At 38.0% G+C, this 27,034-nt stretch overlaps 1 protein-coding gene and 1 long non-coding RNA gene across 5 annotated transcripts; one reads left to right on the forward strand and one right to left on the reverse strand.

Annotated features, from left to right (window-relative positions):
• On the forward strand, nt 1-25,624 carry LOC105493720 (baculoviral IAP repeat containing 2). Of its 4 annotated transcripts, none has more exons than XM_011761579.2 (9): nt 1-164; nt 1,391-3,543; nt 3,640-3,739; nt 15,485-15,563; nt 16,251-16,299; nt 20,972-21,214; nt 24,426-24,680; nt 24,782-24,823; nt 24,924-25,624. In XM_011761579.2, exons 2-9 carry the CDS (start codon nt 2,649-2,651, stop codon nt 25,115-25,117), a joined length of 1,857 nt encoding a protein of 618 aa, XP_011759881.1. In that variant the 5' UTR covers nt 1-164; nt 1,391-2,648; the 3' UTR covers nt 25,118-25,624. The 4 variants fall into 4 exon arrangements, with proteins under 4 accessions (XP_011759881.1, XP_011759884.1, XP_011759883.1 ...); XM_011761582.2 differs by having other exon boundaries at nt 8-164; nt 24,609-24,680; XM_011761581.2 differs by having other exon boundaries at nt 162-634.
• LOC139357575 (uncharacterized) lies at nt 1,047-19,411 on the reverse strand. Its single transcript, XR_011611012.1, has 3 exons — nt 19,375-19,411; nt 16,780-16,802; nt 1,047-1,086 (listed from the first exon to the last, which is right to left on the reverse strand). It is a non-coding gene; the product is annotated as an uncharacterized lncRNA (long non-coding RNA).
• Nucleotides 25,625-27,034: the final 1,410 nt, after the last annotated feature.

Below are 27,034 nucleotides of genomic sequence, written 5' to 3' on the forward strand. Positions count from 1 at the left end.
CATCGTGCGTCGGCGTGAGCCCGGATGGGGCGGCGGGCTTCGGGAGCGCCGGAGCTGACCGGAGCCGAGGCGGCCGTGTCTCCTTGTCGGTACCGCTGCTTCCCGGCTCTGGGGAGGCCTCTAGGCTGCCGCGCAGCTTCCGTGTTTGCTGCGCCCGCACTGCGGTGAGTGCTGCTCCTTCCGGACTCGGGCGGCGCGGGGAGGGTGGGGACGCGCGGGCCCGCGGGGGCCCACTTCCCTGATGTGGCGGCCGGGCGAGGAAGGAAGGGGCCAGAGGCCCTTCGGCCAAGGGTCGAGGGTCGCCGGGGGCTCTCTGCTTTCTACTCTCGCCAAGGTTTTATTGGATTCGGAAGCCCAAACTTCAAGACTTGCAGTCAAAGCCGTTTTTAAAATATGACTTGTTTTCAAACCTCCTCTGGCCGCCGCCCACTCTTCTGGCCCTTGGACTTTGACCAAGATGTTTTCTCGCAGTTTTTGCAAGGTTTTAAACAGCCCTCGGCGTTCTTTTAATGTAATACATTGAAACGAAGATATTTCGGTGGCGGTGATATTTCATATTTCATAGTTGCCACTGCGCTCTGTCATTCCAGTAGTCTGTTGTGTATTGTGAGAAACAACTCTGGGTAATTATTGGGTAAATCCCATAGTTTCTATTCTTTTCCCTTCCATCCTATCCCCTGTCCAGCTGCAGTTTGCATAAAGAGAATGCTGCAGTACGGTGCTCGCAGATAAAAGTCTTTCGTTTAAAGATAGTATATAAAAAATCGCGTGTAATTAAAGCAATCATGCCAGTGGGCGTCAGGCCACTGTTTCACAGGCCGCTGTGTTAGGTTTTGTTTTCGGTTGTTTTCTACCGTCGTTGCTTTGAAATTGTAAGGGATTGGCAGAGTTTAAGGGTTTATATTAATGAACTCGTGGTACATTTTACTGCAGTTTTCCTAGTCGCGGAGAGACTTGATATTACAAACTAACGTTGCTGTCTGATTACTGCTGTACTGCTGTTGACAGGGTTTAGTGGAGTACCTTGTCGCTCTCTCTGCCTTTTTCACCAATGTTCCTTTGCCTCCAGCAGAGTGCCAAAGATACCTTTAGGTCAGAAAAGGGGAGGAGAGCAAGGACAAAATGTTTTCCTGTGTGAAAATTTCCATCTGTCTCTAAAGTTGTGCTTTTTAAAGACACGTATAGTTAGTGCTATGGGAGTATGTTGCATTTATTTATTTTAATTAAGAGCTTTTTCAGTTAGAAAGTTGTGACAAATTGCTGGAAATTAAGATGTGTTATCTAAAATGTAAATTATTCTTAGACTTTAGTGAATAAATTGAAGAGTATGTAAGTTCTATTTGGCATGCAAATACGGTTTTCTAAAATACCTTTTGTTTTTTCTTTTCAGATTTACAGCCCTGAAGAATCCTCCTCTCCCTTTCCCCTTGCAGTAATAAATCCCATTTTGGAGATCTCGAAGCTTTATAAAGGGATATAGTTTGAATTCTATGGAGTGTAATTTTGTGTATGAATTATATTTTTAAAACATTGAAGAGTTTTCAGAAAGAAGGCTAGTAGAGTTGATTACTGATACGTTATGCTAAGCAGTACTTTTTTGGTAATACAGTATTTTGTTAGGCGTTTCTGATAACACTAGAAAGGACAAGTTGTGTCTTGTGACAATTGATTAATGTTTACAGCATGACTGATAATTATAGCTGAATAGTCCTTAAATGATGAACAGGTTATTTAGTTTTTAAATGCAGTGTGAAAAGTGTGCTGTGGAAATTTTATGGCTAACTAATTAAGTTTATGGAGAAAATACCTTCAGTTGATCAAGAATAATAAAGTGGTATACAAAGTTAGGAAGAAAGTCAACATGCTGCAGGAAATAGAAACAAATACAAATGATATTTAACAAAGATAGAAGAGTTTATAGTTTGTGAACTTTAAGCCAAATTCATTTGACATCAAACACTATAACAGGCACAGGTTCAACAAAGCTTGTGGGTGTTGACTTCCCCAAAAGTTGTCAGCTGAAGTAATATAGCCCGCTTATGTAAATACTATGGTGATAAGCTGTGTGAACTTAGCCTTTAAATAGTGTGACCATATGAAGATTTTAATTACTTTTGTTTATTGGAATAAAATGAGATTTTTTGGGGACATTATATTAAAGTGCTTATAGGGAAAGAAGCCTGCATGTAATTTTTTACCTTGTGGCATAATCAGTAATTGATCTGTTACCCAGGCTTCATAGCTTGTAACCAAATATAAATAAAAGGCGTAATTTAGGTATTCTGTAGTTGCTTAGAATTTTGAGAATATAAATCTCTGTGAAAAATCAAGGAGTTTCAACATTTTCAAAAGGGCATCCACCTCTTCAGGGCTTTAGGTTAGTATTACTCAAGATTATGAACAAATAGCACTTAGATTACTTAAAAGAGTTACTACAACCCCAAAGACTTGTGTTCTAAGTAGTATCTTGGTAATTCAGAGAGAGACTCATCCTACCTGAATATAAACTGAGATAAATCCAGTAAAGAAAGTGTAGTGAATTCTACGTAAGAGTCTATCATTGATTTCTTTTTGTGGTAAAAATCTTATTTTGTGTGAAGAAATTTCATGTGACTGTTTTAGCTATCAAACAGTACTGTCACCTACTCATGCACAAAACTGCCTCCCAAAGACTTTTCCCAGGTCCCTCGTATCAAAACATTAAGAGTATAATGGAAGATAGCACGATCTTGTCAGATTGGACAAACAGCAACAAACAAAAAATGAAGTATGACTTTTCCTGTGAGCTCTACAGAATGTCTACATATTCAACTTTCCCCACCGGCGTTCCTGTCTCAGAAAGGAGTCTTGCTCGTGCTGGTTTTTATTATACCGGTGTGAATGACAAGGTCAAATGCTTCTGTTGTGGCCTGATGCTGGATAACTGGAAACTAGGAGACAGTCCTATTGAAAAGCATAAACAACTATATCCTAGCTGTAGCTTTATTCAGAATCTGGTTTCAGCTACTCTGGGATCCACCTCTAAGAATACTTCTCCAATGAGAAACAGTTTTGCACATTCATTATCTCCTACCTTGGAACATAGTAGCTTGTTCAGTGGTTCTTACTCTAGCCTTTCACCAAACCCTCTTAATTCTAGAGCAGTTGAAGACTTGTCTCCATCGAGGACTAACCCCTACAGTTATGCAATGAGTACTGAAGAAGCCCGATTTCTTACCTACCATATGTGGCCATTAACTTTTTTGTCACCATCAGAATTGGCAAGAGCTGGTTTTTATTATATAGGACCTGGAGATAGGGTAGCCTGCTTTGCCTGTGGTGGGAAGCTCAGTAACTGGGAACCAAAGGATGATGCTATGTCAGAACACCGGAGGCATTTTCCCAACTGTCCATTTTTGGAAAATTCTCTAGAAACGCTGAGGTTTAGCATTTCAAATCTGAGCATGCAGACACATGCAGCTCGAATGAGAACGTTTATGTACTGGCCATCCAGTGTTCCAGTTCAGCCTGAGCAGCTTGCAAGTGCTGGTTTTTATTATGTGGGTAAGAAGCAAATAACTACATTTTATCATTTTATTTTGATTTACATATTAGAACATAATGTGTTTTCAATATTTAGTCTTTTTTTTTTTCTTGAAGGTCGCAATGATGATGTCAAATGCTTTTGTTGTGATGGCGGCTTGAGGTGTTGGGAATCTGGAGATGATCCATGGGTAGAACATGCCAAGTGGTTTCCAAGGTAATTGTTTTGAAAAAGGTATTTGTACAAAAAACTCTGTGCTTAAAAGAAGTAGGCATGCTTACATGATTTAGTTTACCGTTAAATTATAACAAAGCCTCTTTTGTGCCGCTGGGGAATTATCCTTCTAAAAGATCACATTTTAACTTTAATTGTTTTGTTGAAAAATATTATGCAGTCTTCTGTGTACTTTTGTAAGTCAGTTACAAGTATAGCCATACATTTTATTTATTGCCCGTCTTCTTTTAAACAGTACTTAAGGATTACAAAGACATATAAAATAGATTAAAAAGAAGTTAGAAAAAGGTAAGAACAGGAAAACAAGAAGGGACATAGAATGGATGCAGGAATAAGGCAAATGTAAAAATGCATATATTAAGAGCATATCTTGGCTGGGTGCGGTGGCTCACACCTGTAATCCCAGCACTTTGGGAGGCCAAGACAGGTGGACCACCTGAGGTCAGGAGTTCAAGACCAGCCTGACCAACATGGTGAAACCCTGTATCTACTAAAAATACAAAAACTGGCTGGGCATGGTGGCACACGGCTGTAGTCCCAGCTTCTCGGGAGGCTGAGGCAGGAGAATCGGTTGAGCCCAGGAGGTGGAGGCTGCAGTGAGCCAGGATCATGCCACTGCACTCCAGCCTGGGTAACAGCGAGACTCCATCTCAAAAAAAAAAAAAAAAAAAAAAAAAGCATATCTGACTGCCCATTTTAATTGTAATTGTAAGTTTTTTTTTCTGTACAATTTTCTTTTTTTATAATCTGTCATTTACCTCTTTTTAGCCACTTTATCTCTAGCAGTGTCTTTTTATTATAGCCTAGAAAGAATTTAGGGGCAGTGTTATTAGTAGAAATAAAATTAGAGATTAATTGTGTTTGTAATTGAGTAGCTGTGTGAACTGAGACATCATTTGTAAAATGAGGAGGGGTTGGCCTGGATAATTTTTTTTAAATAGTGATAAAATAGGCATAACATAACATTTACAATCTTAACCATTTTTAAGTGTAGAGTTCTGTGTCATTAAGTACATTCATACTGTTCTGCGATCACACCGCTCTCCATCTCCAGAATCTTTGCATCTTCCCAAACTGAAACTGTCTACCCATCAAGTACTAATTCCCCATTCCCCTTTCCCCAGCATCCTGGCAACCACCATTCTACTTCTTTTTTTGTTTGTTTTTTTTGTGGTGGAGTCTTGCTCTGTCATCCAGGCTGGAGTGCAGTGACATGATCTTGGCTCACTGCAACCTCCACCTCCCAGGTTCAAGCGATTCTCCTGCCTCAGGCTCCTGAGTAGCTGGGATTACAGGTGCCCGCCACCACACCTGGCTAATTTTTTTGTATTTTTAGTAGAGACGGTTTTTAGTAGAGACCCAGTTTCACCATGTTGGCCAGGCCGATCTTGAACTCCTGACCTCAAGCGATCTGCTCACCTCTGCCTCGGAAAGTGCTGGGATTACAGGTGCCCGCCACCACACCTGGCTAATTTTTTTGTATTTTTAGTAGAGACGGTTTTTAGTAGAGACCCAGTTTCACCATGTTGGCCAGGCCGATCTTGAACTCCTGACCTCAAGCGATCTGCTCACCTCTGCCTCGGAAAGTGCTGGGATTACAGGTGTGAGCCACCGCTCCCTGCTCCACCATTCTGTTTCTGTCTCTATGAATTCGACTACTCTAGGCACCACATATAAGTGGAATCATACATATAGATTATGTTTTTACCTGTGAGTGTCTTTCACAATAATGAAGAATCTCTTGAACCCCTTCAGGAAATTAAAAACATATTTTTGTCATTTTGTGTGATATATGATGAAAAAGAAACTTGAGGTAAATACTTCATTATGGATCACTACATTGTTAAAAGTTGTATTTTAAAGTTAAATCATTAATAGTCATATCAAGATAAATTTTGACTTTTTTACACTTTGAAAAATGACTATTACGTTTAAAATTAAAACGCATGTTTTATCAGACTTTTAAATGACTTAATTATGTTGGGCTCTATGGGATTGTATACATTTAATTTGAAATTTAATTCATGTTATGGTATCAAAGACAAAAACAGCTTCCAAATTCCAGTGTTGGAACTGCTACATTTTGTACTTTATGAAACAAAATTAAAATCTTTATTTTTGTAACTTGTGTTTTGTTTTAAATGATTAAATAAGGGAGAAGATGTAGGGGTGCATTTTGTAAATGCTTCTCTGAAAACAACACATTCCTTTTTCCTTTTTTAAATTTTTTTGAGACAGAGTCTCATTTTATCACCTATCACTGCTGGAGTGCAGTGGCAAGATGGCAGTTCACTGCAACCTCTTCCTCCTGGGTTCAAGCCTCAGCCCCCCAAGTAGCTGGAATCATAGGCACGCACCACCATGCTCAGTAGTTTTTGTATTTTTAGTAGAGACGGAGTTTCGCTATGTTGGCCAGCCTGGTCTCAAACTCCTGACCTCAAGTGATCTGCCCTCTTTGGCCTCCCAAAGTGCTGGGCTTACAGACCTGAGCCACTGAGCCTGGCTCACATTTCAATTGGGAATAATTTTTAATCTCCGTAAATCGATCACCTTATGTAGTAACTTTCTTTTTTTTTTGGTGAGAACTTTTAAAAGATGCTCTCTTCGCAAATTTCAGGTATAGGGTCCAGTATTATTAGCTGTAGTCACCATGTGCTGTACATTAGATCCTCAGAAAGTTTGTGACCTTTGACCAGCATCTTCCCATTTCACCCACCCCCTTGTCCCTGGCCACCAGCATTCTACTCTCTGTTTCTATGGTTTTGGATACCATATAGTATAGTTGTCCCTTGGTATGCTTGGGAGATTGGTTCTAGGATGTATACCAAAATTCGCATATACTGAAGTCCTGAAGTTGACTCTGCAGAACCTGTGCATCCAAAAGTCAGCCCTCCAAATATGTGGGTTTCACATCTGCAGATACGATCTGCATTTCATTGAGAAAAATCTGCGTGTAAGTGGACACGTGCAGTTCAAACCTGTGTTGTTCAAGGGCCAGTTGTATTTGTCTTTCTCTGGCTTGTTTCACTTGGCATAATGCCTTCTGGGTTCATTCATATTGCAGATGGCAGGATTTTATTTATTTGTTTTTTTTTGACGGAGGCTCTCTCTGTCGCCCAGGCTGGAGTGCAGTGGCGCCATTTTGGCTCACTGCGGTCTCTACCTCCTGGCCTCAAGCGATTCTCCTGCCTCTGCCTCTTGAGTAGCTGGCATTATAGGCACCTGCCATCATGCCCGGCTAATTACTCTATTATTGTAGAGATGGGGTTTCACCATGTTGGCCAGGCTGGTCTCAAACTCCTGACCTCAAGTGAGGATGTGGATGGGATTACAGGCATGAACCACCACGCCTGGCCAGGCTCATCCCCCATTCATCCCTCAGTAGACACTTAAGTTGTTTCCGTATAGCTGCTTGAACATGAGAGTAGAGATATCTTTTTGAGATACTGATTTCATTTCCTTAAGATATGTACACAGGAGTGGGATTGCTAGATCATATGCTAGTTCTATTTTTAGTTTTTTGAGCAGCCTCTATGCTGTTTTCCATAATGACTGTACTAAGTTGCCAGCAATGGTCAGGGGTTCCCTTTTCTTCACATGTTTGCCAACATTTGTTACTTCTTGTCTGTTTGATAATAAAGCATCATTACAGGTGGGAGGTGATGTTTCATTTTGGTTTTAGTTTGTATTTCCCTGATGATTAGTGATATTGAACACCTTTTCATGTACCTGTTGGCCATTTGTATATCTTTGGGAAAATTTCTATTCAGGTCCTTTGCCCATTTTTTTAACCTGAATTATTTGGTTTTTTTTTTGCCTTTGAGTTGTATAAATTCCTTATATATTTTATATATTAACTCCTTATCAAATGTATAATTTGCAAATATTTTCTCCCATTCTCTAGGTTACCTTTTTATTTTGTTGATTGTTTCCTTTGCCGAGCAGAAGCTTTTTAGCTTGATGTAGTCCCAGTTTATTTTTATTTTGGTTGCCTATGCTTTTGGTGTCATATCCACATCATTGCCAAGACCAGTGCCAAGGAGCTTTTTAGCCTACATTTTCTTAAAGGAGTTTTATGGTTTCTGGATTTATGTTTAGTCTTTAATCCATTTCTGGTTAATTTTTGTAGGTGGTGTAAGATAGAGGTCTGGTTTTATTGTTTTACATGTGGATATCCAGCTTTCCCAATACTGTTTGTTAAAGAGACTATCATTTCAACATTGTGTGTTCTTTGTGCCCTTGTCAGAGATTAGTTGACTGTGTATGTGGATTTATTTCTGGGCTCTCTGTTCTGTTGGTATATGTCTTTGTTTTTATGCTAGTATCATATTGTTTTGATTACTGTAGCTTTGTAATATAGCTTGCAATCAGGAAGTATGATGCCTCGTTTTTTTTGTTTTTTTGTTTTTTTGTTTTTCCTCAAGATTGCTTAGGCTATTCTGGGCCTTAAGTTCCATACAAATTTTATGATTGGTTTTTCTATTTCTGTGAAAAAAAGTCATTGGAATTTTGATAGGGATTATATTGAATCTGTAGATTGTTATAGGTAGTATGTACATTTTAACAATATTCTGTTAATTCAAGAACACAAGATTTTTAAAAAATTTATTTCTGTCATTTTCAGTTTCCTTTTTCAGTGTCATTTGTTTTTCATTGTATTTCTCTTTTACCTCCTTGGTTAAATTTATTCTTAAGTGTTTTATTATTTTGGTGCTATTGTACATGGGATTACTTTCTTGAGTTCTCTTTCACATAGTTCATTGTTAGTACTGACTTTTGTAAGTTGGTTTTGTATCCTGCAACTTCTGGATGGTTTATTAGTTTTAACTTTTTTTGGTGGCATCTTTAGGGTTTTCTATATATAAGATTATGTCATCTGCAGACAGAGACAGTTTGACTTCTTCCAGTCTGATTTGGATGCCTTTTTCTTTTTCTTGCTTAATTGCTCTGGCTAACTGTTCCAGTATTATGTTGAATAGAAGTGGCAAGAGTAAGCACCCTTGTCTTGTTCCTCATGTTAGTGGAAAAGCTGAAAGCTTTTTTTTTTTTTTTTTCTCTTGAGACGGAGTCTTGCTCTGTCGCCCAGGCTAGAATGCAGTGGTGTGATCTCAGCTCGTTGCAACCTCCGCCTCCCGGGTTCAAGTGACTCTTCTGCCCCAGCCTCCTGAGTAGCTGGGATTACAGGTGTGTGCCACTGCACCTGGCTAATTTTTGTACTTTTAGTAGAGACGATGTTTCACCATGTTGGCCAGGCTGGTCTCTTAACTCCTGACCTCATGATCCACCCGCCTCAGCCTCCCAAAGTGCTGGGATTAGAGGTGTGAGCCACTGCACCCAGCCAGCTTTCAGATTTTTCATTACCGAGTATGATATTAACTATGCACTTGCGGTCCTTATGTTGAAGTATATTCCTTCTATAGCTAAATTGGTGAGAATTTTTATCCTGAAAGGGTATTGAATTTTGTCAAATGCTTTTTCTGTGTCTGTTGAGATGATTATATGATTTTGTTTGTTTGTTTGTTTTTTGAGATTGAGTGTTGCTGTGTTGCCCAGGCTGGAGTGCAGTGGTGCAATCTCAGCTCACTGCAACCTCTGCCTCCTGGGTTCAAGTGATTCTCCTGCCTCAGCCTCCCGAGTAGGTGGGACTACAGGTGCATGCCACCACACCCAGCTGATTTTTTTATTTTTTGTAGTGATGGGGCTGGTCTCAAACTCCTGACCTCAGGTGATCCACCCACTTTGGCCTCCCAAACTGCTGGAATTACAGGTGTGAGCCCCTTCACCCGGCTGATTATGTGATTTTTATCCTTCATTTTGTCAATGTGTGCTATCACATTTATTGATTTGCATGTGTCATACCATCCTTGCATCCCAGGTATAAATCTCACTTGATCTTGATATATGATTCTTCTAGTATGCTGCTGAATTCAGTTTGCTAGTATTTGTTGAGGATTTTCGCGTCTGTGCTCATCAGGGCTATTGGCTTGTAATTTTCTTTTCTTTTGTTGTCCTGGTATGGCTTTGGTGTCAGAGTAATGCTTGGCTTGGTAAAATGAGTTTGGAAGTATTCCCCCTCCTCCTCCCCCGCTACTCCCTCTTCCCTCCCTTTTCCTCCTCCCTCTTCCCTCCCTTTTCCTCCTCCTTCTTCCTCCTCCTCCTCCCTTTTCTTTCTTCTTCATCCTCCTTTCTTCTTCTTCCTTCCTTCTTTTCTCCTCCTCCTCCTCTTCTTTCTTCTCCTCCTCCTTTCTTTCTTCTTCTTGGTAGAATCGTGCTGTGAAGTCATCTATTCCCTGGGCTTTTCTTTGTCAGAAGATTTATGATTACTGATTCAATCTTCTTACTAGTTGTAAGTCTTTTCAGATCTTCTATTTCGTCCTTATTTTAGTCTTGGTAAGTTACAGGTTTCTAAGAATGTATCCATTTCTTCTAGGTTATCCAGTTTTTTGGTGAATAATTGTTCATGGTAGTCTCTTATGATCATTTGCATTTCTGTGTTATCAATGGTAACGTCTCTTGGTTTTGATTTTATTTATTTTAGTCTTCCTTTTTACTAGTCGAGCTAAAGCTTTGTTGATTTTACTTATCTTTTCAAAATCTAGCTCTTAGTTTTAGTCATCTTTTCTATTGTTTTTGTAGTCTTCGTTTCTTTTCTGATTTTTATTTTCTTCTGCTTTTTGTAGTTCCTTTAGATGTAAAGTTACATTGTTTATTTTTAAGATTTTTTTTAATGTAGGCAATTATTGCTATAAACTTGCCTTTTAGAACTGCATTTGTTCTATACATTTTGCTGTGTCATGTTTCAATTTTAATACTTCTTCAGATTTTTTAAATTTTCTTTTTGATTTCTTCTTTGACCCATTGATTATTCAGGAGTATTTTGTTCAGTTTCCACATAGTTGTCAGCTTTCCAGCTTTCATTCTGTTACTGATTTCTGGTTACATACCATTGTGGTCTGAAAAGATACTTGATAGGATTTCAGTCTTCATCAGTTTGTTGAGTCTGGTTTTGCAACCTGCTACATGATCTACCCTGGATAATTTTTCATGTGTGCTTAAGAAGAATGTGTATTATCTGCTGTTTGATGGAATGTTCTGTATAAAGGTTGAGTATCTCTAGTCCAAAATCTAAAATGTTCCAAAATTTAGAACTTTTTGAATATCAACATGATGCTCAAAGGAAATGCTCTTTGAAACATTTTTGGTTTTGCATTTTTCGATTAGGATGCTCAGCTGGTAAACATAAGGCAGATATTCCCAAATCCAAAAAAATCTAAAATTCAAAACACTTTTAGTCCCAAGTATTTTAGATAAGGAATACTCAACCTGTATGTATGTTAGGTCCATTAGATCCAGTGTATAGTCGAAGTCCAATATTTTCTTACTTATTTTCTGCCTGGATGACCCATCCATTATTGAAAGTAGGGTTTTTGAAGTCGTCTACTATAATTGTGTTCCTATCTATTAATGTCTTCAGATCTGTTATATTTTCTCTATATATTTAGGTGGTCTGATGTTGAGTGCATATATATATTTACAGTCATTATATCCTCTTGTGGAATTGGCCCCTTTCTCATTATATAATTACTTTCTCTGACTCTTTTTACAGTTTTTGATGTAAAGTCTGTCCTATCTGATAGAACTATAGCTTCCTCTGCTCTATTTTGGTTTCCATTTGTATGGAATATCTTTTTTCCCATACACATGCATGTGCTTAAAGGTGAATTGAGTCTCTTGTAGACAACCTGTAGTTGAATCTTGTTTTTTTTATCCATTCATCTGCTCTTTATCTTTTGATAGGAGAATTTAACCCATTTACATTCAAGGTAGTTATTGATGGGTAAAGACTACTGTCATTTTGTAATTGTTTTCTGGTTGTTTGGCAGATTCTTTGTTTCTTCCTCTCTTGCTGTCTTCCTTTGTGTTTAGATGATTTTCTGTGGTGGTATGCTTTGATTCCTTTATATCTTTTGTGCATCTACTATTGGTTTCTACTTTGTGGCTATCATGAGGCTTACATAGAACATCTTATAGTTAGTTATAGTAGTCTATTTCAAGCACTAACAATTTAATTTCAATTGCATAAAAAAACTGTACTCTTACTCAGACCTTCCTGCATATATTTTATGTTTTTGATGTCATTATTTACATCGTTTTATATTGTATATTCATGAAAGAAGTATTGAAGCTATAGTTTTTAATACTTTTTTTTTAAAAACCTGTATTTTAGAATTAAGTAATTTACACATGGTTATTATAAATTTAGAATATTCTTAATTTGATTAGATATGTATCTTACCAGTGAGTTTTATACTTTCATATGTTTCCATGTTGCTAATTAGTGTCCTTTCGTTTCAGTTTGAAGAACTCTTCAGCATTTCTTGTAAGGCGCATCTAGTGGTGATAAACTCCCTCAGCTTTTGTTTGTCTGGGACTGTTTACATCTCTTTCATTTCTGAAGGACAGCTTTGCTGGGATACATATTCTTGTCTGGCAGTTTTTTCTTTCAGCACTTTGAATATATCCAACTCTCTCCTGGCCTACAAGGTTTTTGCAGAGAAATCCACTTATGGTCTTATAGGGATTCCCTTGTAGAAAATGAGTTTCTTTTCTGTTACAGTTTTTAAATTCTCTTTCATCTTCTATTTTTGACAGTTTCATTATAATGTGTGTCAGTGAAATCTTTTTTGGGTTGAATCTTTACGAGGTCCTTTGAACTTCCTGTACCTGGACATCTTATCTTTCCCTAGGTTTATGAAGTTTTCAGCCATTGTTTTTTTAAAATCATCTTTCTGCCCTTTCTCTCTTTTCCTTCTTGAATTCTCGAGTTTGTTTTTTGTTTTCTTGGTATTTTTTTAGATGGTGTCTTGGTGGCATGATCTCAGCTCACTGCAGCCTCCACCTCCCAGGTTCAAGGAATTCTCTTGCCTCAGCCTCCCACCTAGCTGAGACTACAGGTGCGCACCACCATACCTTGCTAATTTTTATATTTTTAGTAGAGACAGGGTTTTGCCATGTTGGTCAGGCTGGTCTTGAACCCCTGACCTCATGTGATCCACCTGCCTCGACCTCCCAAAGTGCTAGGATTACATGTGTGAGCCATTGTTCCTGGCCTTGAATTCTTAAAATGCAAATATTGTTTTGCTTGATGGTGTCCTATAATTCAGATAGGCTTTCTCCACTATTCTTTTTTCTTTTTTCTTTTTTTTTCCTCTGACTAGATCATTTCAGATGACCTGCCTTTGAGTTCACAGATTCTTTCTTCTGCTTAATCAGGTCTGCTGTTGATGCTCTCTATTGCATTTTTTTTGTTGTTATATTCTTCAGCTCCTGAATGTGTTTCTTTTTATTATTCCTATCTCTGTTGAATTTCTCATTTGTTTGTATATATTTTTTTATTTCATTATCTGTGTTCTTTTGTAGCTCACTGAGTTTGCTTGAAACAATTATTTTGAATTCTTTATCTGTTAGTTGATAGATCTCCCTTTCTTTGGGGGTGGTTATGGAAAATTACTGTGTTTCTTTGGTAATGTGATGTTTCTTTTTTTTTTTCTTTCTGTTTCTTGTGGCCTTCTGTTGTTATCTGTGTATTTGATGGAATAATTACTTTCAGACATTACAGATTAGTTTTTTTTTTTTTTGAGCAAAGACATTTGCCTGTGGGTGAGTGTGAGGGTGCCAGCCAGTAGGTGTGGTAGTTCTGGCTCTGTGGAAGGCCCAGCATTGTAAACTCCATGTAGCTCTGTTACCCCAGATCATTGTCAGTGAGGATTGCAGGGGTCCTCAACATCCAAGGCTGCAGGTATCCATACCAGCAGCAAGGTTTTTTTGGTGGCAGAGGCTGCTGGGGACCTCTTGATCACTTTTTCTCCCATGGGAGACATCGTGGCCAAGGGGATTCTTTTTGGCACAGGTTCTGGCTTTGGGCTTTGTTGTGTTGGTGTTGGTGGCAGCACTGATGTCTCTGATGGCGTGGACACCTGTGGGGCAGCTACAGAGCCAAGGTTTGGAGTGCAAGTGCCTGCAGAAAGACAGCGGGTCTGGGGTTCAGGATGTTGACTAGCCTGCAGCAGTGGTGCTTCTAGTGCCTCAGATGTGGGTGCACATAGAGCAGCCTTTGAGCTGGGTGTGGAGTGCAGGTATGCAGAGCAGCCAGAGAGCTGGGATCTGGAAAGTGTATGATTTTACATGCAAGTACACGTGGACCACCTGTGGCTCTGGGGTCTGGGGGTGAGGGGCTGCACTGTCTCTGGGCAGTGCAAGAGCTGCTTTTTTTGAGGGTGAGGAGTGCGGTAGTGTCTCCCTCTCCAGGGGGTTCACAGCACTGCTGGGTGCTGGTTACCTTAATGGTGAAAGCTCTCAGTGTCCTCTGCAGAGTAGGCTACTGCAGTTGGCATCAATGAACACTATAGGGTCCTTCACTGTGAAACCTGCAGGAAGTCTGTGGCTATCCTGAGGGTTATTGGGGTCTCCAGGGACCTGCTCTGGGGAGGAGCCTAGCAGTCTTTGCCACTGAGGACTGTGATGGCACTCACCACATGACTGATACAGATAGCCCTCACCCCTTGTTCTTAGCCGTCTCCAGATGTCTCTGCTAAGCAGATCTCCCAGCAGTCCTTTCTGTGTGGTTATTCTCTCTCTCTCTTTTTTTTTTTTTTTTCCTCCTCACTGTATTGCTGTAGGCTGATTGGGCTATTGAGTTCTTCCAGAGCTGTATTTGTTTGTGGATAGCTGTCTCTTTATTGTTTTTTGTGGGTGGAAGAAGGCTGGTGTCTCCTAGTCTGCCGTCTTGCTGATGTCACTCTTGCAAACTTTCTTCGAGTGTTGTGGCTTTTCATTTTTTAACATCTTTTGAAGAGCAGATATTTTCAATGTTGATGATGTCAGTTTATCAATTTTATCTTTTGTAGAAGATGTTTTTGGTCTTTTGTCTAATAATTCTTTACCTAATGTAAAGACAAAAGTATTTTTCTCCTGTACTTTTTCCTAGAAGTTTTATTATTTTAGGTTTTATATTTAGGTATATGATCTATTTTTACTTTTATTTTTGCTATTTTTGCGTATAATATGGGCATAGGTCAGAGTTTTTTGTTTTTTAAATACGTATATCCTGTTGTAGAGTATCATTTGTTGAAGAAACAAAAGGAGTAGAATGGATATAGATGGTATGTGAACTTCTTGGAACATCTTCAAGAAGCCCTATCAGTTCAAAAACAAATATTTGAGAAACACTGTCACATTATATATAGATAAAAATATTTGATTCCATATTTTTTGGAGGGAAGGTAGTGGATTGTGGCTCAAATGTAATGGAAGAGTGAACATTGAAGAAAGATGAGCAGTTATATTGTGAAAGATCATGTTGTAGGAGTACTAAGTTAATAGTATCTGAAACTGTTAAGTAGTTCACTTTAAGCACAAAATAAATTGTGTATAATAGTGTTTTTTGGGAGTCAACTTGTTCCCCTTTGTAGGTGCAGACGCTTTTCTTTTTGTTGTTGTTGTGTTAATGGATTGAATTAGAAAATACCATGATATATAACACACAGTAAGATGTATATTGTTTTATGATAATTTTGTTCCCGTTAGATATGTATGTGTTCTGGGTTGTGATGTAAAATGTTTTTACTGTGGGGTACAATGAAAGATTTGAAAGCCATTTTTTCTAGAATGGTCAGGTTATATTGATATGGAACAATTTTAAAAAATAATTTTCCTCATATGTTTTAGGTGTGAGTTCTTGATACGAATGAAAGGTCAAGAGTTTGTTGATGAGATTCAAGGTAGATATCCTCATCTTCTTGAACAGGTAAATATATTTTTAAAATCAACAACTTTGAATTCTGCTTTATAATAAAAATACTATTAGATTGGTGCAAAAGTAATCATGGTTTTTGCCATTGAAAATCATGGCCAAAACCGTGACCACTTTTGTACCAACCTGTATTAGAAGTTATACTTATTTCTCTTTTATTAATTGTAGGTACATATTTTCATTGATGTTAATGACAACTTTGATTTTTACTTTTGTAATCAACTTGATTGTTTAGGGCTTTTTAAAAAGATTGTTTTTGTTTTTACTATTTTGAAAAATCATTTATGCTGCCACTGTACAAATTTGTGATGGGATTAGAGAAGGAGCTTTAGTGTCTCTTTGCTGTTTTCCAGAAAAACAAACAAAAAATAACTTGTTAGGCTCTGAGACCCTTTGAGAGTAACCCAGTTAAAATCTTATTTTCCTAATGGAATGAGAAACCACTGATACATTTTTCTACTTTCCTGAAACTAGAGAAATACTTGAATTCTAATTTGGGATAACATGAAATTTAAGGAAATCTATGTGATTAGGGTGAAAGAAAGCAAAGTAAAGCTCATAAATCACTCAGTTCTCAATAGAATATATACGTATACTTAACATAAACTTACTTTAGTGTTGTTCCTTTCAGATTGTTGGGGATATCTGATTTTACCTATTAACTTTTCTCTTGTTTCATAGCTGTTGTCAACTTCGGATACTACTGGAGACGAAAATGCTGACCCACCAAGTATGTATGAAATAATTTTAAGTATAGAGTGTAAATTTTTATAAGAATTTTAGGAATAGGCTGGGTGCAGTGGCTCATGCCTGTAATCCCAACACTTTGAGAGGCCGAGGTTGGCAGATCACCTGAGGTCAGGAGTTCGAGACCAGCCTGGCCAACATAGTAAACCCCATCTCTACTAAAAATACAAAAATTAGCCAGGCGTGATGCGCCTGTAGTCTCAGCTACTCGGGAGGCTGAGGCAGGAGAATTGCTTGAACCCAGGAGGCGGAGGTTGCAGTGAACTGAGATTGTGCCATTGCACTTCAGCCTGGGCGACAGAGTGAGACTCGGTCTCCAAAAAAAAACAAATGTAGGAATGAAAGTATGTACTTTTTAAAAGAGTTTCTGAAGCCATAGGGAAAAATACTGGGAAGTCAGCTAATATTTTATATATATATATATATGCTTACACACTAGTTTTTGTTCTAGTGCTATACTTACCACTTTTAGTGCTGACATTCCAACTGGAGAAATGAGACATAAGCAAAAGAAAAACAACAGATAGCTTGAAGCAATGCCAAATAAGCGGTGCAAATAATAAGCCCCCCAGAAAAGAAAAGGTTGCTGTGAGCTAGCATGATTTGGAAAAGCGGTTCACATATGATTTACGAATTGGACTAGATGTTAGGTATTTAAGTCAGGTATGTTGTATTTCAACGCAAGGGCAGGAAATAGTATAGCTTTTGATTAGAGCTTAATGTTAGCCACATCTGCCAGTTTATGTAATATACATATGTTATGGTGTCTAAAATGGCTAAGGTAATAATCCACTGTTTTATGTACCAAGGGCCATTCTGTTTGTGGCACAGCATTTCAAGAAAGATACTGGTAGATTTGTTAACTGGACCAGAGAAAGGTGACCAAGATGTATGAATCTTAGAAACCATGGCTCAGGAGGACTGGATGAAGGATTTGGTAGTATTTGACTGGGAAATAGGAAGGAGAGTACCTGGGTACATGACAGCTATCTCTTGTGTAATGGACCTAGAAAAGATAGATAGCAGTGTGGGCTGTTCTTAAAATTTTTAACCACTGCTGTCAAGTAGGCTCCCCTGAAGTTCTACCGTAGTTCCTAATAAAATCACTTTGTCAATCTTTAAATGACTGTTTCTTGTTTTCTTTCTTGGTAATTTTCTAACACTCTCTTCCCACCTTGTCAGTTTATAACCTTGCTTCCCTAAGAAAATAGAATCCAAAAGAGAGCTGCTTTATTGCCTCACCAGCAAAACCACAAGGCTACATAATTTATCCTTGTACTTTTCTTTCTGTTCATTCATAAGAGATGAATTGTCCTTTCCCTTTTCTAAGGCCAATACTTCCACTTTTCCTCTGTATTCCATCCCCTGCTGCCAACTTAAGAAGGTTACTTTGGCAGTGACATACCCTTTCTCTCGAGTCTTCAATTTTTCCATCTCTCCTGAATCATTCATGTTAGCATATAAACATAATGTACTTTTGCTAATCCTAGGAAAACTTCATGAACCAATGTCCCCATTCAGCTATTATCTTATTACTCTGCTTCCCTTTACAACAAAATACCTAGGAAGATTTATCTATGCTTACTCTGTTTTACTTTCTCACCTTTCATTCTTTCTCTTACTTGTTCTGCTGGAACTGTTCTTGTCATGGTAACCAAGGACTGCCATGTTAGCAAATCCACCACTTGACCTGTTAACCAGCATTTGATAATCATTGGGTGCTATGTCTTTCTTTTTTCTTTTTTTGAAACAAGGTCTCACTTTGTCACCTAGGCTGTAGTGTAGTGGTGCCATCATGGCTCACTGTAGCCTTAACTTCCCTGGCTCAGGTGATCCTCTCACCTCAGCCCCCCGAGTAGCTGGGACTACAGGCATGCACCACCACGTTCAGCTAATTGTGTCTCTGTGTGTGTGTGTATGTGTGTGTGTGTGTGTGTGTGTGTGTGTGTGTGTGTTTGTTTTGTAGATGCAGGGTTTCACCATGTTGCCCAGGCTGGTCTCAAACTCTTGAATTTAAGCAATCTGCCTGCCTCGGCCTCCCATAGTGCTGGGATTACAGGCATGAGCCACTGCACTTGGCCTCATCTTTCTTAAGACACGTTTTTTGCTTGACTAATCAGATCCCATACCCTTGGTTTTCTGTTTCCCTGGTTGATCCTGAACAATTTCCTTTGTTGGCTGCTCCTTTTTCAAACTTTAAAATGATGGAGTACCCCTCAAAGCTCAGCTTAAGTTTATTTCTCCATTTCCTGAGCCCCAAGCTGGAATGTCCAGCTGAGTGTTTAAATCTCTACTTGGCTGTAACAGACATCGTAGAGTTAATAGGACCAAACCAGAAATTTTCTCCCCCATTCTTCATTCATCAGATTTGTTCCTTCTTTGATCTTCCCCATCTCAGTTAATGGTACTCATTTCTTAGCATTAAAAGTTGGCTCAAGATAGGTATCATCCCTGATTCCTCTCCTTCCTTTAGTTTTTATATTTAATCTATTAAAGTCTTTTCATTTCTGTCTTCATAACATATGCCAAATCTGACTACATCTCACTGTCTCCACCACTATTAACCTAATCCAAACTACCGTCATCTGTGTCTAACATCCTAACAAGTCTTCCTGATTCCAGATTACCCCATTAAAGTACATCTCCACAGAAGATACCTTATTAAAAATATGATTTGCAGATACTTAAAAAAAAAAACAGGTTGAAAAAAGACCTGCATCCAATTTTAACATCTTGCTTTTTCAAAACAATTTAAATTTGTTATGTATGAGAAAGAAATGGAATACAGCTCAAGAAAGAGCTTATTATGCTAAAATTCTCTGATTGGCATAAATCAGGGAATCTCAGCCAAAAATAAATATGTAGAAAAAAGCTGCAGTCAGTGGTTCTCAACTAGAAGCAATAGAGAGGGGTAGAAAAGGAGGGTTGGTTTCAAAATTACTGGAGGACTGCTACCAGCACTTAGTGGATGTGAAACAAGCATGTTGTTCTGTAACATGTGAGACAGTCCTAAGAGTTCCATTGAGAAATAATGCAGGTGACTAACATTCCCAAATACCTGATGCCATTTCTTCAGCTTGTCTTTCCTTCTGCTCTTCTCTTTTTTCATCTTCAGCATTAAGAAGTCATCTTCTGAAACACAAGTCAAGTTTTATCAATTGCATGCTTAAAACACTCCTGGAATAGTCTACCAAAATTAGAATAAAATATAAACTCTTAGGAAGGCTCTGCTCATCTGGGCATTGTCCTCTTTTACCTTCTGCCACCTTCTTTCTGTTTCTTGATCATGTCAAGCTTTTCACTTAATTTAAGGCTTTTACACTTGCTATTCTCTTTGCTTAGAAGACTTCTTTGACATATTTCCATAGCTTACTCCTTCCCCCCCCGAGTATTAATAATTGCACATTTAATAGATGTATACATTCTTCATAAGGGAGAGAAAAAGAACTAAATGCTGTAGGCAATGCCAAATTTCCCTCTGATGCTTACATACAGTTCTGTTTCTAACTTCTAACACCCAGAGCTCAGTAACATGGACTAGATTTATACCAGTTTAGTTCATTTGTATATTTTTAAATATTTTTGCAGTAGTCCAGCATATATTGTATTTTATTTATCCATTCCCTATTGAGAGCTATGTTGTTTTCTGGGTTTTTTTTTTCCTGCTGTAAATATTGCTGTAACGATCCTCTCATGTGTCTCTTACCTTGAACATTAAGTATTTCCTTAAGGGATGCACTTAAAAGTGAAATAGAGCTCATTCCTTGTTATTTAAGTCTTTGTTCTGGTGCTGTTTCTCCAAACAGGGATTCCACGCATATTTGAACAAGAGAGCACATTGTTGACATTGTATATTTATATGTTTATTATAACAGTTTCACAGAAGATGGCAGTAGTATCTTGAAGAATTATGTCTTTTTGTATTTTTTTCATAAAAGTATCATATGGGCTAGCATTGACTGTTAGCAGAAAATTTTTCCCTGACTACCCTATCTAAAATGTCTTCCTGCTTCCCAGTTTCATTTAATGACCTTACACTACTTTTTTCTTCAGAGCATCTGTCACTGCCTAAAATCATATTGCTTTAATTACTTCTTAAGCCATACTCTTTCACTACGTCTTCTGGGTGAACTGATCTTCTGTTTTGCTATACTTCCCATTTTTGTTTGTTATTCTCTCTACTTCAGCTATCCACTTGTCTAGACCCTGTCCATCCTTCAAGTCCAAACTCTAATGCCACTTTTCCATGAAGTCTTTGTGATTTTCCCCCACTTTCCTGGCTGGAGAAGATTATTTCTCACTTCTAAGTTTGTGTAGCATTTTGGTTTCCAGAAATGACTATACATCAGAATCATTTGGGGAAATATTTAAAAGATACAGATTCCTAATTCTTATCCTTAGATAATCTTTCATTAAGTAGGTCTAGGATGTAGCCAGAGAGGTGGGTTTTGTGAAGAGTATAGCATATTAATTGTATTCTCATTTGACCATTATGAAGTTCAGACTTTTATTGGAGTTATAGGTAATTGATGCATATAGCTCATCTCCTTTACCAGAATATGAGAGTAAAGGATGAATAAAGATTGTGCTGTGATACTTTTTTCCATAGGTTTATGTTTGTGGAATTTAATATTAGCATGTGTCTTTTCAAATAGTTATTCATTTTGGACCCGGAGAAAGTTCTTCAGAAGATGCCGTCATGATGAATACACCTGTGGTTAAATCTGCCTTGGAAATGGGCTTTAGTAGAGACCTGGTAAAACAAACAGTTCAAAGTAAAATCCTGACAACTGGAGAGAACTACAAAACAGTTAATGATATTGTATCAGCACTTCTTAATGCTGAAGATGAAAAAAGAGAAGAGGAGAAGGAAAGACAAGCTGAAGAAATGGCATCAGGTATTTGGGAATGTTAGTCACCTGCATTATTTCTCAATGGAACTCTTAGGACTGTCTCACATGTTACAGAACAACATGCTTGTTTCACATCCACTAAGTGCTGGTAGCAGTCCTCCAGTAATTTCGAAACCATCCCTCCTTTTCTACCCCTCTCTATTGCTTCTAGTTGAGAACCACTGACTGCAGCTTTTTTCTACATATTTATTTTTGGCTGAGATTCCCTGATTTATGCCAATCAGAGAATTTTAGCATAATAAGCTCTTTCTTGAGCTGTATTCCATTTCTTTCTCATACGTAACAAATTTAAATTGTTTTGAGAAAGCAAGATATTAAAGTTGGATGCAGGTCTTTTTTCAACCTGTTTTTTAAGTTTCTGCAAATCATATTTTTAATATGATATTTTACTCCCTAATCCTTGCTAAATGGTCCGCATACAAAAAATAGAACTTACAATGAAATTCTGGGGCTTGATGAGAACCACCTGCCCAATCCAAGGATAACAGGAAAACTAATTTTTGTATTCGTCCAGACAGTGTTAAGTGTCGGCCCCCCAAAACAAGTATTTTGAGTAATCATTTATTCCTTCAATAAATATTTATTGAGCATGAGCCCCAGTGCCAAATACTGTGCCTAATCATGGTGGTTGCTCTCAAGGAGTATATACACTAGCTGGCGAGACTAGTGTGCAGAAAACAGGGTTAAAGGGCCAGCAGAGAGGCGAAGGTTGCATATGTATTGGAGTATTGGGTTGGAAGATGCTTTCTTTTTCAGCTTGTAAGTAAAGATAGGAAATAACTTAAGAGTACATTATTGGCCGGGCGCGGTGGGTCAAGCCTGTAATCCCAGCACTTTGGGAGGCCGAGACGGGTGGATCACGAGGTCAGGAGATCAAGACCATCCTGGCTAACACGGTGAAACCCCGTCTCTACTAAAAAATACAAAAAACTAGCCGGGCGAGGTGGCGGGCGCCTGTAGTCCCAGCTACTTGGGAGGCTGAGGCAGGAGAATGGCGTAAACCCTGCAGTCAGAGCTTGCAGTGAGCTGAGATCCGGCCACTGCACTCCAGCCTGGGCGACAGAGCGAGACTCCGTCTCAAAAAAAAAAAAAGGGGGTACATTATTGCACGACCATGTAGCAAAATGTTTAAAGTCTGGATTTCTACATTGAAACAGATTTGTGTTTAAATTGCAGCTCCAGGCCGGGCACGGTGGCTCACGCCTGTAATCCCAGCACTTTGGGAGGCCGAGACGGGCGGATCACGAGGTCAGGAAATCGAAACGATCCTGGCTAACACGGTGAAACCCCGTCTCTACTAAAAATACAAAAAATTAGCCGGACGTGGTGGCAGGCGCCTGTAGTCCCAGCTACTCGAGAGGCTGAGGCAGGAGAATGGTGTGAACCCGGGAGGCGGAGCTTGCAGGGAGCCGAGATTGCGCCACTGTACTCCAGCCTGGGGGACAGAGCAAGACTGTCTCAAAAAAAAAAAAAAAATTCCAACTCCATCAGTTACTAGCTTGGCTATTTATTCAACCAGACATCTGCTTTCTTATCTGTAAAATGGGGATAATAATAGTATGAATCCCATAAGGTTGCTGTTGGAATTAAATGAGATATTGCAAATAAAACACTTTAACACAGCTCCTAGCACATCAATTTATTTCTTTATTTATATATATATTTTTATCCATTAGGTAGATTGACTTGGGAAGTGGGAGGGACTTGGTGAAAGAAAGGGCCTAAGGAAGGTCAATTTAAGGATTGTTAAGTAGTAATGAAATCCAGCTAAGGTTATATGAAATTACTGTCACCTTAGATTTATGACTTTCTCATACTTTGTGTGGGTCGGAAGATAGTATTGAATTACAGATTTGGCAGTGTTAATAGGGGAAAGGCCAAGTAAGGAATATGGAAGATGAGTTAAGGGTGCTAATACGAGAACCTCATTGAAACACCTGACTGCTACCTAGATTGGAATAGGAGATTTGAAGCAAAGCCTGGAGACAGCCTTGTGCAGGTGGAATTGGGAATGACGTGGAGATCTTGAAAAGGTGAAGAACAAATTTGTTAGCAGTGAGAGGAATTACTTCAGTAGAAGAAAAAGTTGTGGTCACAGAATGGAATTTTATAGTTTTGAGAGTATTAGAGCAGTTCACTTCTAGAAAGATGTAAAAGGGGAAAGAAGATAGACTTCTGTTTTTATAATTTATTTCTCATTAAACTGGTACTTTGTAGAGATGTACTTTTAAAATTTTTTTTGAAAGTCTGAAAATAGACAATTAAATTTTTTAATGATTCAGATACCAAAAGAAGGAACTACCATATTCCATAAATATAAATTAACTATGGAGTTTTATGGGATGCAATATTGAAGGAAAAACGTTGACTTTTAATAAAAAGGTCAGGCTTCATTCTTACGTAGTTTTTCTTAAAATTGCTATAAACATAGATATTTATAAAATAATAATGGTAGTTAACTGTGTACCACATATTGTGCCAGATGCTTTACATGTATTATTCAATCCTGACAACTCTGAGGAAGGTACCATTATGTATATTTTACAGATGAGGAAACTGAGGTGTATGGGGAAAGATGAGGACGCATAGCTAGTGAGTGAGCCTAGCCAACTGGAACGTAGGTCTGTTTTGACTTCACAGCTCAAACCTTACAATACTACAATACCGTGTCTTAAATATGGGGTGTTGAAAAGAACAGTCGTCTAGGATACCTGGTTCTGCAGCTTATTCTTTCTGTGATCTTGGACAGGCCACTCATTCTTATCTGAGTCTTTTTTCTCCCTATGTGAAAATGAGAGCCAGTGATACTTCCCTTGTTTAATTGACAGGATCACTGTATCAAATGAGACAAATTACTATGAAAGTGCTTACAAAAGTAAAGTGATATAATGGAAATATAACTCAGTATTATTATATAGGGTGGGGGAAATTGTTACTGTCTTCTAAAAATCTCTTACTTGCAACGAAATAAAAGCAGAGTTCTAGGACATGTAAACGTGTAGACTTAAAAATTACAGAACCAGAGACTTCCTCTGGAAGTTTACCAAACGACAAACTTTCAAATGCAAACAAGTTACTTTGTTCTTTTTTGAACTTTAGTGCCTAAATTGTTTGTAGGGTTGGTTATTAGTGACTATATGAGTATAGTTAAAGGAGTTTAAATTCTAATGGATTTCTTTTTCTTTTTTTAATGAAGATGATTTGTCATTAATTCGGAAGAATAGAATGGCTCTCTTTCAACAGTTGACGTGTGTGCTTCCTATTTTGGATAATCTTTTAAAGGCCAATGTAATTAATAAACAGGAACATGATATTATTAAACAAAAAACACAGATACCTTTACAAGCGAGAGAACTGATTGATACCGTTTTGGTTAAAGGAAATGCTGCAGCCAACATCTTCAAAAACTGTCTAAAAGAAATTGACTCTACATTGTATAAGAACTTATTTGGTGAGTTTGTTGAGAAAATTATTTTAGAAATTCTTAGGACTGGCTAGACACGGTGGCTCAGTTTTGTAGAGTGATGCTTTTTATATGTTTTCTTTCCTCAGTGGATAAGAATATGAAGTATATTCCAACAGAAGATGTTTCAGGTAAAACAAAGATTTAAAACCAACATGAATTATTACTCTTTTTTTTTTTAATGGGGAATGAAGTGGAAGCAGTTTTACTAAAGTAATTTTTTGTTATTAGGTCTGTCACTGGAAGAACAATTGAGGAGGTTGCAAGAAGAACGAACTTGTAAAGTGTGTATGGACAAAGAAGTTTCTATTGTATTTATTCCTTGTGGTCATCTGGTAGTATGCCAGGAATGTGCCCCTTCTCTAAGAAAATGCCCTATTTGCAGGGGTATAATCAAGGGTACTGTTCGTACATTTCTGTCTTAAAGAAAAATAGGCTATATTTTAACATGTATAAAAAAGTCTTTAAAATATTGTTGAACACTTGAAGCCATCTGAAGTAAAAAGGGAATTATTAGTTTTTCAATTAGTGACATTCATGTTCTAGTCTGCTTTGGTACTAATAATCTTGTTTCTGAAAAGATGGTATCATATATTTAATCTTAATCTGTTTATTTACAAGGGAAGATTTGTGTTTGGTGAACTATATTGGTATGTATGTGTGGACCTAAGAGGAACTAAGGGAGTAGTGTCACTGCTTGTTATGTATCATTTCAGGAGTTACTGGATTTGGTATTCTTTCAGAAAGCTTTGAATACTAAATTACAGTGTAGATTAAAAGAACTGGAAACCAGAAACTCTGGAGTTCATCAGAGTTAATGGTGCCGAATTGTCTTTGGTGCTTTTCACTTGTGTTTTAAAATATCCTTATTATTTTCTCTTATTTCTCCCCCTAGTTTGTGAGAAACATCTCAATAAAGTGCTTTAAAAAGATTGTGTTACCAGAATATTTTTTCTGTCCTGATTTAAAAAGTAATTTTCATGTGTCTTCATTGTACTCAAATGCCAGCTATTAAGTAAAAAATTGCATTCATGAGAAATTATTGTTTTAAAAATAATGTTATCTGTGAAATTTCTTTAGATGACAGTCTCTTGTTGCTTTGTATGTTATAGATACAATGTTGGATGAAAAATGAATCCAACGTTAATTTCAAAAAACTCTTAAATTAGATAAATAGGCATTATTTTCAGACAATCGTGTAATTGCTTTGTTGCATAGGTGTTGATGAGGTGAGGTGGCGGCATACAGGCAATGAATGGTTAGTACCTCCTTTCTTGGTCCAGCCATATTTGACCTTTCTTAGATTTCACTCTGTGGCAGACTTCTGAAGCCAGGTGGATAAGGAAGTCTAATGTTAAAAACTCTTCCTTTTTTCTTCTCACCTCACAACTCTTTTGGATTCCTTTAGAGAACATGGGAAGAGTGAGTAAGAATTCCTGTATCCCCCAGTCTCTTCTCTTGCCTTTGTTTCTGTCCTGATATGCTGATACATGTATATAAGTCCAGATGCATATACCTAGATTAAAGACCTCACGAGAGAAACTCCCAGCCATTATGGAGGGAATATAAAGAGGGAATTCCACCCCCCCCCCCCCGCAAATTCAGTAGACTCAGAACAATGTTAAAACATTGTTAACTTTTCTCTGCTTTTCATCCTGGACGTATGATTGCTGAAGGGATAATTAGCACCCTCAAGGAATCAAATTAGAAGTCCTTTAGTTAGAACAACCCAATATGTCTAAGTCATAAAACCAATCCCCCTTGTTGTCACAGGATACTATTAAATCTTTTTAAAAACTATTCTCTTTTTTTCTTATCTTGCTTGTAATAGCTGCTTTATCGAGGATCCCGTTTGCCAGATACAGTGCTAAATGCTTTAAACAATTGAGATGTGCTGTAGGTTCAGTTGTATCCCCCGCAAATTTATATGTTGAAGTCCTAATTGCCAGTACCTCAGAATGTACCTGTATTTGGAAATGGGGCCGTTAAAGAGGCAAATAAGGTAAAATGAGATTATATAGGTGACTGCTAATCAACATGATTGGTGTTCTAAGAAGGGATTAGGATACAGATGCAGAGGGGTGACTATGTGAAGACACCTGAGAAAGAGGCCTCAGAAGAAAGCAAACCTACCAACACCTTGATCTTGGCCTTCTAGCTTCCAGAGCGGTAAGAAAATAAATTTCTGTTGTTTAAGCCACCCAGTCATTGGTACTTTATAGCAGCCTTAGCAAAGTAATACAAACTGCCCTTAATGGATACTTTAAAGCACATTGGCGCTGATCCTTTCAGCAATTTTGCAAAGTAAGATTTGAACACAGATCTGCCTGACTCCTTAGCTT

This window comes from Macaca nemestrina, chromosome 12, assembly GCF_043159975.1.
Source record: "Macaca nemestrina isolate mMacNem1 chromosome 12, mMacNem.hap1, whole genome shotgun sequence".
Taxonomy (NCBI): domain Eukaryota; kingdom Metazoa; phylum Chordata; class Mammalia; order Primates; family Cercopithecidae; genus Macaca; species Macaca nemestrina.